Raw genomic sequence first — 11939 nt, 5'->3', positions numbered from 1 at the left:
TCTCAGGTCCAGAGCACTGAAGAGCACCCATCTGTCTCTTCACCACCTGACAAATTGCCCAGGCTGTCAGAGAGCCCTGGACAGGAGCCATCTCTACTTCTGTTCTCTGAATCTCTTGGCTTGGAAAGAGGGGGCCAGCCAAGCAGCATTCGAGAAATGGAAGAAGAGGCAGTATGCAGTGATGCGCAAGTGCTTTGTCTCTCTGAATCTGAAGAGGCGGGTGGGCCAGTGCCTACGGTCAGCATACCTCAGTACGCATCTGATGATGAGACTCAGGTGCCACTTTCTGGTGCGTACTGTGCTGCCAAGGCCAAGACTACCCAGGAGAAGCAGTTGTTGGAAGAGGGTAGTGTAGATGATGAGGTCCTTGACCCATCATGGCGTGAGGTACAGGAAGGTGGTGGGAGCAGCTGAGGAAGAGATTCCCCGATTGGCCCAAAAAGGAGGGAGAGGGAGGGGGCAGACTGGGTTGCCTGTAGCCTCCACTTCGGCACCCATTAGGAGCATGCCTCTTCCAAAACCCAAAACGGGCGCTCCCAAGACTTGCAGTGCCTGGTCCTTTTTTTACACAGTTGCAGATGACATTTGCTTTGTCAAATGCAAGCTGTGTCATCAGAAAGTGAAAAGAGGGAAAAGTGTCAGAAATCAATACCACAAATATGTGGAAACATGTGCAGACCAAGCACATGGTGGTTACAAAAACACACTGAAGACCTAGGCCAACCTACAGCGCCACCTACCACCTCATCAGCTCGTGTTGGAGCCTCTTCCTCCAGCTCACACACAGCTGGTTCGGCTTCCTCACAGGATCGCCATGGAAGAACCTCTGGCACTGTTGTACAGAGACCCAGTGTAATTCCACCTACAGAACCACGTTCCCTGTTATTCGATTATGACTACTCTGTATCGGAAACCGACGGCTACTAATAGTCTCCTTCACTTCACAAGTCTTCACCCCCCACATCTGAAGAGAGGTATTCCGAAAGGCCAATTCTACAGAGTGAAGAGGAATTGTAGCCGACCAGATGACTTTGAGGAACACTCCCGTGAGCTAACAACACGGTTTCGGGAACGTGGGTACCCACACAAGGTAATCTCACGAGCCTTTGTCGCAGCTAAGGATAGCGACAGGGGAGGCCTTTTACAACCCCGGGCTAAGGCTAGTTTCACACTAGCGTTTACTGCATTACGTCGCAAATCCGTTTTTTTGCCGAAAAAACGGATGCGTCAAAAAATTGAAAAACGGTGACAAACGTATGCCACGCATCCAGCATTTCGACGGATCCGTCGCAAATCCGCTAAACGTTTCCGTCGAAAATACTGGATGCGTTGCATACGTTGTATCCGTTTTACCATCCGTTGTATCCGTTTTTCCGACGGATCCGTTTTTAAAAGGGGAGGCTCCCAAAATTTGATTGGCTACTGGAAAATTTGAAAAACTATATAGTACTGTATTTACAGCCCATCTTTGTGGGTTTTAGTTTTGTGGCAGCGATGGAAGGTGTTCTTGGGAGGATTGCTAGTTTGGTTACCGACGTTATCTTTGAGACAAATCGCCTGGATATCATAGTGCGGGAGAAGGAGGCGGCAGCGGAAAGGCGTAGGATGCTTCTGCAGCAACGGAGACGAAGACGAATGTGGATTCATCCGATTAATCAACTACGGATGACCCGGGGTGTCCAGTCCACTCTGTACCTGGAGTTGCGGCACAATCCACACAAATTCCACAACTACGTGCGGATGAGGATTGAACATTTTGATTTTTTGCTTGCAAAACTGGAGGATGTCATCCGAAGACAGGATACAAGGATGAGGCTTGCCATCACACCGGCGGAGCGGCTGATGGTGACCCTGCGGTAAGCCTCTTTTTTTTATTTCATTGCTGATATTGAATGTTATATTACATGCTGCAGAAAATACTGCGCTGGCATATTGCGCACTATTTTCTGCAGCATGTAGTTTTGGTTTTCTTGGCGGACATTCAACTGCTTTATTTAAATGTCATTGCTGATATTGAATGTTAACAGACTGCAGAAAATACTGTGCTGAAATATTGCGTTGCATTTTCTGCAGTTTTTTTTTTTTTGGGTTTTTTTGGGTTTGATGACATGCAACTGCTTTTTTCCTGTCATTGGTCATTTTGAATGTTATATTACATGCTGCAGACAATACTGCGCTGACATATTGCGCACTATTTTCTGCAGCATGTAGTTTGTGTTTTCTTGGCGGACATTCAACTGCTTTATTTAAATGTCATTGCTCATATTGAATGTTAGATAACAGACTGCAGAAAATACTGCGCTGAAATATTGCGTTGCATTTTCTGCAGTTTTTTTTTTTGGGGGTTTTTTGGGTTTGATGACATGCAACTGCTTTTTTCCTGTCATTGGTCATTTTGAATGTTATATTACATGCTGCAGACAATACTGCGCTGACATATTGCGCACTATTTTCTGCAGCATGTAATTTGGGTTTTCTTGGCGGACATTCCACTGTTTTTTTACACCGGATTCATGCTGGTTTTATTGGGTCTCCTGTCATTTTAAAAAAAATTAACAGTGCCATATTATAAAAAATTGCACAGACAAACAATTTTTAACATTTTTTTTTTTTTTTTTTTTATAAAGTTTCCTAGCTACGGGTGAATCTATGACTTCGCTCCATTATCAGTTCAGGCTGGGCATTTCAACTATCTCTGGAATAGTGAAGGACACATGTCGGGCTGTTTGGACCACTTTGCAACCAGAGTATATCCCCCAACCATCCACGGAAATCTGGTTGCGAAGTGCTGAAGAGTTTCAGCAAATTTGCAATTTCCCTAATTGTGTGGGTGCAGTTGACGGGAAACACATAAGGATTGCGAAACCGGCAGGAACAGGATCGGAGTATTATAATTATAAGAAGTATTTCTCCATCGTCCTTATGGCTATTGCAGACGCCAACTGCAGGTTCCTTGCCGTGGACATTGGAGCGTATGGACGGTCCAATGATTCGCAAGTGTTTAAAAACTCTCCGATGGGTCGTTGCCTTTATGGAGAGAGCTACGATTTCCCGCCAGCCAGACCACTGCCAGGAACAAATGACCCAGCCCTGGAATATGTCTTTGTAGGTGATGAAGCCTTTCAACTGTCGCTGCACCTACTGAAACCGTACAGTAGCCGGAACTTAAACCATACCAAGCGGGTCTTTAATTACCGGCTTACTAGAGCACGAAGAGTAGTGGAGTGTTCCTTTGGCATATTGACGGCGAAGTGGCGAGTTCTGCTGACGGCTATCAAGCTGAAAACAACAACTATAGACGAGGTAGTTAAAGCCTGTGTGGTGCTCCACAACTTTGTCCTGTCAAAGGAGCCCGTTTCTTTGGATGATGAAGAGTTGGAGACCACCTTGTGGGACTACCGCAGCAGCTCGGTTCGCTCTACAAGTTCAGTTACAAGGATGAGGGACCAGTTTGCCGATTATTTTGTCTCACCTGTCGGGCGGATCCCGTGGCAAGACATGATTGTGTAACCTGTTTCCCATGTGTAACCTGTTTCCCATGTGTTTTGGTTATGTAAAAAAAGTGTTTCTGCCCCCCCCCCAAAAAAAAAGGCCCAAAAGCGTGGTTTTCTTGCTAGTAAAACCATTATGTTATACCCTTTACATGTCTGGTGTTTGTTTTTATTAAACCTTTTTTTATTATATTACCTTAATAAATCCACACACACACAAAGAGTAGAATTGTAATCCGAATTTTATTTTAACTCTTTTTTTTTTTTTTTTTTTTTTGTTTTGCAAAAAAAATATATATATATTTTCCAACATTTTTATAGAAAAATTAGAACATTTTTTAGAATCTTATTTACACACTTTACAAATTTTCAAAGTGTTGGGTGGAGATATGAGAGGAGGATGTGCCGGAAGGTTGGACCACGTCGATAGGTGGGGAAACCCTACTTGTTTGGGGTGCAGTGGAAGTGGGGGTTAAACCAAGAGGCTGACCAGAGGGGGGTGGTGTTGGGGTAGGTGGAAGAGAAAAGTTCAGTAAGGAAAACATTGGGGAAGTAATTTGGTCTAGGGGCCGGGATTGTTGTGGGGACTGGGTCGGGTATTGTGACTGGGTAGGGTAGTGGGAGTGGCGTGGGGTTTGGTAATGGTGCTGGTGTGGGGATTGGAGCTGGGTTTGGTAATGCTGCTGGTGTGGGTATTGGGGCTGGGTTTGGTAATGGGGGGTATGGTGTGGAAATGGGGCCTGGTGTGGAATTGGAGTGGAGGTGTGGTGAGGTGTGTGGGTCGATTCATTAATGGCCTGCAGTGCAGCATTATGGCAGGTATTCATTACCCGCATCTGTTGCTCAAAAGAAAGCTTCTCCATGCTCATGAGCATGGATTGGAAAAAAAGGTTGGCCGGATCGGGACTTACAGCTGAATGCAGCCTATCCAAGCGACTGCTGGTTTCCTGGCTTGTTTCACTGATGCGTGATTGCACCATGTTGAAACCAGCAGTCACTTGCTCTCCCAAAATTTTGAAAGAGCCTTGGAAGGATGCATTCAGGTGTAAGAACTCAGGAGCATAGCTCCTTTCCTGACCCCTCTGGCGCTGCCGCCACGAACCTAATGGTGGTGTCGAGGTGGCAGGATCAGAGGGGTGGGGTAAAGGGAACGCTAACTGTTCAGCATCAGATGCGAGCAATGAAGCCTGCAATAATGCTCCACTGCTTGGGGCGGATGAAGTGGAGGGGACAGAGGGGTCAGAGGAGAGGACAGAGGGGTCAGAGGAGGGGACAGAGGTGTGGGGCCTACCGACGTGGCCCTCAGTGGCGGACTCAGGAGGGATCGCTTCAGAGGGCGCAGAGGAAGATGCAGGCGCCCGGTGGCTGGAGAAGGTGCTGTGAAAGAAAAAACAAAAGAAATTAATACATTGGAATGAAAAAGCCCTGACTGAAAGCAAACTAAGTAGACAGGTTAACATGGTTATAATTGGGCTGTAGAATACTTACACTCTGCTTAGCATGGTTCGCCTCAGGAAGGAGAGGGCCTGGCCATATTTATATCTGCTCCTCTTCCTTCCTGCAGAGCCACTCGGGGCCTTCATCTCATCATTGAATTCCCTCTTAAAGCGATCCCTCAGTGACCGCCACCGCTTCCTAACCTTTCCAACTGTGAAGACAAGAATCAAAAGAAAAAACAAAAAATTGGTAAATGCAATACATTACAGTCAGCTCAAAACATCACTGGAAAGTGAATACTTACCTAGTTTGCTCTGCTGCTGAGGATGAAGGCTCTCCCGCCTTGGAAACAGGGTGCGACACACTTCGTCCCAGAGCCGACGGGTGACACCGGTATCTGCATGCCTGCGGTCAGCCATGTTCCACAGCGGCTCCCGCTCACGAACCTCCTCGATGAGACAGTCTACATCAATGTCATCATCATCATCATCCTCCTCTTCTGCGGGAGCACGCTGTGAAGCCTGTGTCAAAAAAAAAAAAAAAAAAAGGAAAACAAACAAATTAGTACACTGAAATACTAAAGTACCAATAGAATCCCCCTCCCCCCCAAAAAAAAAACTCACTGATGGCCGACCGTGGCGACGAGTCCGCCGACTCTGGGACTGTCTGGGAGAGCCTTCAGCGGCAGCAGCAGGAGCAGCAGCAGCAGCCTGAAATGAAGGAAACAAATTCTCAGTTAAGGTAGGCAGGTGTTTAGTAATCTGTTTTGTGTATGGTGCAGTGTGATGTGCGAAGCAACTGTTTCACCACTACTTACACTTGGTTCCTCCTCCACTTGCATCTCTCCACCCGTCTCGCCCCCTTCTGACAGCTCCTCATCTGATTCAGCTTCCTGTTGAAACATAATGTATGCATGTAGTTATCCATAAAAATTTAATTTAAAGAAATTTAAAAAAAAAAAAAAATTTTGTGTTAACTTACCGATACACGCTGTTGCTGTGGAGGAGGGCTGTCAGAAGAGGACATCGTTTTGTGGTCCTGGTGGGCAGCGGCTGTGTCCTGGTGGGCAGCGGCTGTGTCCTGGTGGGCAGCGGCTGTGTCCTGGTGGGCAGCGGCTGTGTCCTGGTGGTTCTGTAAGTTAAAGACACACTTGCAATCTGCTCGACACATTGAAGTAGCAGATTGGGGTCTTCAAAACTTACTTCTAGCTCTTTAGCTGTGGTCCTGGTGGGCAGCGGCTGTGTCCTGGTGGGCAGTGGCTGTGTCCTGGTGGGCAGCGGCTGTGTCCTGGTGGGCAGCGGCTGTGTCCTGGTGGTTCTGTAAGTTAAAGACACACTTGCAATCTGCTCGACACATTGAAGTAGCAGATTGGGGTCTTCAAAACTTACTTCTAGCTCTTTAGCTGTGGTCCTGGTGGGCAGCGGCTGTGTCCTGGTGGGCAGTGGCTGTGTCCTGGTGGGCAGCGGCTGTGTCCTGGTGGGCAGCGGCTGTGTCCTGGTGGTTCTGTAAGTTAAAGACACACTTGCAATCTGCTCGACACATTGAAGTAGCAGATTGGGGTCTTCAAAACTTACTTCTAGCTCTTTAGCTGTGGTCCTGGTGGGCAGCGGCTGTGTCCTGGTGGGCAGTGGCTGTGTCCTGGTGGGCAGCGGCTGTGTCCTGGTGGTTCTGTAAGTTAAAGACACACTTGCAATCTGCTCGACACATTGAAGTAGCAGATTGGGGTCTTCAAAACTTACTTCTAGCTCTTTAGCTGTGGTCCTGGTGGGCAGCGGCTGTGTCCTGGTGGGCAGTGGCTGTGTCCTGGTGGGCAGCGGCTGTGTCCTGGTGGTTCTGTAAGTTAAAGACACACTTGCAATCTGCTCGACACATTGAAGTAGCAGATTGGGGTCTTCAAAACTTACTTCTAGCTCTTTAGCTGTGGTCCTGGTGGGCAGCGGCTGTGTCCTGGTGGGCAGTGGCTGTGTCCTGGTGGGCAGCGGCTGTGTCCTGGTGGGCAGCGGCTGTGTCCTGGTGGTTCTGTAAGTTAAAGACACACTTGCAATCTGCTCGACACATTGAAGTAGCAGATTGGGGTCTTCAAAACTTACTTCTAGCTCTTTAGCTGTGGTCCTGGTGGGCAGCGGCTGTGTCCTGGTGGGCAGCGGCTGCGGTCCTGGTTTATCTGTTATATGTATAATGGATCTATAGTTAGACCACCCCCTGAACTAGGTAATGTTCAATGATAAACACCCTACTAAAATGATGTCAGAAATGTTCATACAGGTGAACACCAAAACCCCCCCAAAAAGTTGCACGTTATACCATTCATTTCCATGTCCCAAAAAACAAAATTTTTTAATGTTAACACCATGAAAAAATATATTTGACACATTTTATTTAAAATAAATAACCTCTCCCCCCCCCAAAAAAAAAAAAAAATACTTTACAGGTTAACCTTTATTAAAAAAAATGAGCCCTCAACCAACCCTGTATTGCATGTGTAACCATTGGTACATACACCAGTTTTAAATTTACCTTTATGAAATAATACTACGGACATTTTTTTAATAAACATTTTATTATAATTTTTTTTTTGCACTTTTTTTTTTAAAAATCACAAGGAGCTGACATGCTCTTTATTTTAAATACAAGTACTTCAACTGCAAATGGTTATAACTGTAATAAAAAAAAATTCAACACTTTTATTAAATAGAAAAACCCCACACTCACACATTCAAACCACAAGCTGCACACCGCTAGACTTTTTTAAAAAACACATCAGATTTAAAAAAAAAAAAAAAAAAAAAATTTAAACCACATGCTGCACAGACCACTATACAGTCAATACATCAGAAAAAGGCAAATAACCAATTATACAGCATGGACAAATGCACATGCCATCAACAAGACGTACCCAAAAAACATGCATGGTATGTGTCCACATTCAGGATCGCATCAGAATTTGGGCAGGATTTCCCATCAGTATTTGTAAGCCAAAACCAGGAGTGTAAAAATTAGGTAAAGTATAATACGAAAACAGGCACACTTTTGCTTTTATCACCCACTCCTGGTTTTGGCGTACAAATACTGATGGAAAATCCTGACCACATCCTGATGCAATCCTGCACATGGACACATACCCTCCCACATGAACAGGCATAAAATTGGCAAAGGCATAATATGGTGCAGGCACATGATACAAAAGCACACAGCCGTCCAAAAATGCACACATACACATGCACGCACATAGCTTTATGCAAATACACATATGTACAACAAAGGCAGAAAGGTGAAACCAATCAGAAGACGCATACACACACACACACACACACACACACACACACACACACATACAAAAGGCTGACAATCCTTTGGCTGAAGCAGCAGGTCTTCACAGTGGCTGGCATCATGGTGGATCTGGACTCTAGCATGGCACTGGCTGGTGCAGGACGATGGCAGGCCTCAGGTTCTCTTCAGGTTTTAAGCTCTTGCTGTAGTCAGTAGTACCTCATACACACAGAAATGCACAGGCACACAGATGCACACTAAAATTGCAATACTCACACTGGCTATGGTGGCTGGAGTCTTGTGGCAGGATGGCTGGAGTCTTGTGGCAGGATGGCTGGAGTCTTGTGGCAGGATGGCTGGAGTCTTGTGGCAGGCTGGCTGCAGTCTTGTGACAGGCTGGCTGGGGTCTTGTGCTTGGCTGGGGTCTTGTGGCAGGCTGGCTCTTGCTGGCAGGCTTCTTTGCTTCTCTGTGTCTTGCTGGCATATGTGGGGTTCAAGGCCCAGGCCAGGTTTATATAGATTTGGGGGTGTCTGACCAATTGGCAACAAAATACTTCTTCTGAGCATGCTCAGTGTAAAAAAAACGTATTGCAGCGCTGCATTGCGTCGTACGACGTGTCCCGACGCATCCGTCGCTCATAGGCTTCCATTGCAGCCAACGACGTATGCCGCAGGATGCGTCGCGACACGTTTTTTAGGCGGAGACAAAAAACGTTACAATCTACGTTTTTTTGAGACGACGTGTCGCCAAATTTCGACGCATCCGTCGTAAAACGTACACGACGTATGCCAATCCGTCGCCATACGTCGCCAATACAAGTCTATGGGAAAAAAACGCATCCAGCAAAAAGTTTTGCTGGATGCGTTTTTTTCTGAAAAAAGACGTTTTGAAACGTAATGCAGTTAACGCTAGTGTGAAAGTAGCCTAAGATATTGGGGAAACCCTTGGGAGTGATCACGGCCTATAACAATCAGTGGAGGGATATAAGGAATATTCTCTCTAAATATTGGGGTATTCTACGCAGTGAATCCAGACTCCATCCCCATATTGCCACCCAACCGAGCTTAACAGCCAGGAGGGCTAGAAATTTGAGGGACTGCATGAGCCATAGCCATTTCCAGCAACCTACCAAGAGGCTGAATAGGGGGGTTAGACTTTCTGGTACATTCCCTTGTCGGAATTGTAACATTTGCCGCTTCATGGTTGGTGATAAACTAAATACATTGCCCTCTTCATTTTTGCAGATCTCCATTCAGACCTACTTTAACTGCAAATCCCGCAACCTGGTGTACGCATTGATATGTCCGTGCCAAAAGGTGTATTTTGGTCAGACTACACAAGAACTGAGGAAACGTATTCAGCAGCACTTCTCGAATATTTCAACTGCTAGAATGTATCAAGCGAAAGGAAAGACTCTTACGTCTGTGGCCTCACACTATCTGGCCGAACACAATTCCCAGTTGGTGGACACAAGAATACTTGGACTGGAGGGGGTCCAAACGAACATTAGAGGAGGCAATATCACTTTAGAACTTTTGAGACGTGAATCCAGATGGATGTTTGAATTGAGCTGTTTATCTCCCTTGGGTCTGAATGAGGACCTATTGTTTACTGGGTTCTATAAACAGACTTGAAGTTGCCCCCTTTCTCTCTTTCCCCCTCCCTCGCTGTTTTCTGGGCTTTGTCCCTAGCTTGCTGTTTCCTTAATTAACAATTGAAAATGGTCTCCCCTCGGTAATCTATCTTTTTAATATCGTGAGTTCAAATGTAAAGTTTCCAATCTAACTGTATGGGGTGCTTTTATATGGTATACGTCTTTATACAAAGCTCCTATACGTCTTTATAACGCTTTGTTTGGGCATTCGTCCTTGTGGATAGTTTACCTCTTAAGCGATATCCCGTTTTGAATGCACAATATATTTGCGTTGTTTTACATTGGGTCTTTTTGCTTAGGGAAAGAACACATTTGGGGATGCATCTTTTGGGTCCCCTTGCTTGGAACCACATTTCGGTAGTACATGTTCGTATACCCAGGGTTCTCCTGGGTTTTGTACAGTCAGTGCTTTGTCTATTAGGTAATATCACTATATATGGTAATCTGCTCCTGTATTCAACACACTCAGAACTGTCTACGTGGGTCCATCAGTGGGTAGGTTCCCTCTCCGGGTAGGGCAGTGTTGTCATATTCGTGAGGCAACCTATATTCATCTGCTCTTAGCTGCACTGTACACTGGGACTTGCGCATCTTCTTTGTATGGTGGAAACAAGTAATAAATATTTGATGCCAAATTTATATGAGTTATGACCTGCTCTCCGTATGGTATGGTGTGTATTTACATTGGTCTTTGATAGTTTTCTTGAGGTGTCGGTTTGATCCAGGTATCAGTTTGTGACACGTGTCCCTTTTTTTTTTTGTCCTAGGCAACCTTTTTGGGCCATGCTTTTGTCCCAGTAACCATGTATATTAACTTATATGCACTTTGTTCCATTCTTCGCAAGCGGTCCTCGTTATACTATGTTGCTTTTATATATTGAACCTGGCACTAGGTACAAGGTTTTCTGTTCACAACAACAGGTTTATCTCCGTGATTATATGTTCAATTGGCTGCTGCTTTCATTGGCACGTACAGCCTTTAATTAAGGAGAGGCTGTTGAATGGTTCTTACTAAGCATAACCATGGTTATGATGTACTAGTTAATGGATAAACAGTCTGGTATGTGGTTGGCTGAATAGAGCCTTATACTACTTGGTCTAATTTATTTTTAATATAACACCGGCACCATCAGTCGAAATATTATTGGATGTGTAGGCTCGGTCTTCACGTGCTGGGTTTTGTGCATCTATATAACCGCCATATCCGTGTTGTAGGAGTAGTGCACTGGCGCTCCCCAGATAGCGTTCTGGTGTCCTAGGCAACCCTGTCGGGTATACCCATCATCTGGAGGCGCCGGAGCATGCGCATATGAAATAGGGGGAGCTGAATGATGCTTTACGCGTCTCATTATCATATAAGGCAAACAGGCGGCGAAAAGGCTGTATATTGTTATGCATTATCGCTCACACATTCGATTAAGGACGGAGGTATTACAGCACTGTTCCAGTCTGGTTCTGTGTACATTCTGTAGGCGCCCTATAGGAAGCGCTGTGGTCTCCTAGGCAACCAGGCTGGAACACCAATGATCTCTAGACGCCGGAGCATGCGCAGAGGGTGTAGGGGATTGTATGACACTTCCTGGAATACTCCATGTGGCCGGCAAGCAGCAGCACAGCTGAAGGTAGTAATGCTTTCTAGTATATTTGTATATACACTCACCGGCCACTTTATTAGGTACACCTGTCCAACTTCTTGTTAACACTTAATTTCTAATCAGCCAATCACATGGCGGCAACTCAGTGTATTTAGGCATGTAGACATGGTCAAGACAATCTCCTGCAGTTCAAACCGAGCATCAGTATGGGGAAGAAAGGTGATTTGAGTGCCTTTGAACGTGGCATGGTTGTTGGTGCCAGAAGGGCTGGTCTGAGTATTTCAGAAACTGCTGATCTACTGGGATTTTCACGCACAACCATCTCTAGGGTTTACAGAGAATGGTCCGAAAAAGAAAAAAAATCCAGTGAGCGGCAGTTCTGTGGGCGGAAATGCCTTGTTGATGCCAGAGGTCAGAGGAGAATGGGCAGACTGGTTCGAGCTGATAGAAAGGCAACAGTGACTCAAATCGCCACCCGTTACAACCAAGGT

General features: G+C 45.7%; 1 protein-coding gene across 1 annotated transcript; it reads right to left on the bottom strand.

Annotated features, from left to right (window-relative positions):
• Positions 1-1388: 1388 nt before the first annotated feature.
• LOC143785888 (uncharacterized) lies at positions 1389-6244 on the bottom strand. The gene is made up of 7 exons (XM_077275029.1): positions 6131-6244; positions 5910-6059; positions 5746-5820; positions 5552-5638; positions 5233-5449; positions 4980-5139; positions 1389-4868 (listed from the first exon to the last, which is right to left on the bottom strand). The coding sequence occupies exons 2-7, from the start codon at positions 5952-5954 to the stop codon at positions 3851-3853; spliced, it is 1602 nt and encodes a 533-aa protein (XP_077131144.1). The 5' UTR covers positions 5955-6059; positions 6131-6244; the 3' UTR covers positions 1389-3850.
• Positions 6245-11939: the final 5695 nt, after the last annotated feature.

This window comes from Ranitomeya variabilis, chromosome 7, assembly GCF_051348905.1.
Source record: "Ranitomeya variabilis isolate aRanVar5 chromosome 7, aRanVar5.hap1, whole genome shotgun sequence".
In the NCBI taxonomy this organism is placed as follows: Eukaryota; Metazoa; Chordata; class Amphibia; order Anura; family Dendrobatidae; genus Ranitomeya; species Ranitomeya variabilis.
This window is presented reverse-complemented; position numbering and strand designations above follow the sequence as displayed.

What these genes read in the sequence shown, in the direction of transcription:
- LOC143785888 (XM_077275029.1), bottom strand. Translation starts at nt 5,954, where the DNA reads ATGTCCTCTTCTGACAGCCCTCCTCCACAGCAACAGCGTGTATCG. An exon ending in GTCGCCACGGTCGGCCATCA is followed by an intron (nt 5,450 to 5,551) that starts GTGAGTTTTTTT and finishes TTTTTGACACAG; the next exon opens with GCTTCACAGCGTGCTCCCGC. An exon ending in TCAGCAGCAGAGCAAACTAG is followed by an intron (nt 5,140 to 5,232) that starts GTAAGTATTCAC and finishes TTGTCTTCACAG; the next exon opens with TTGGAAAGGTTAGGAAGCGG.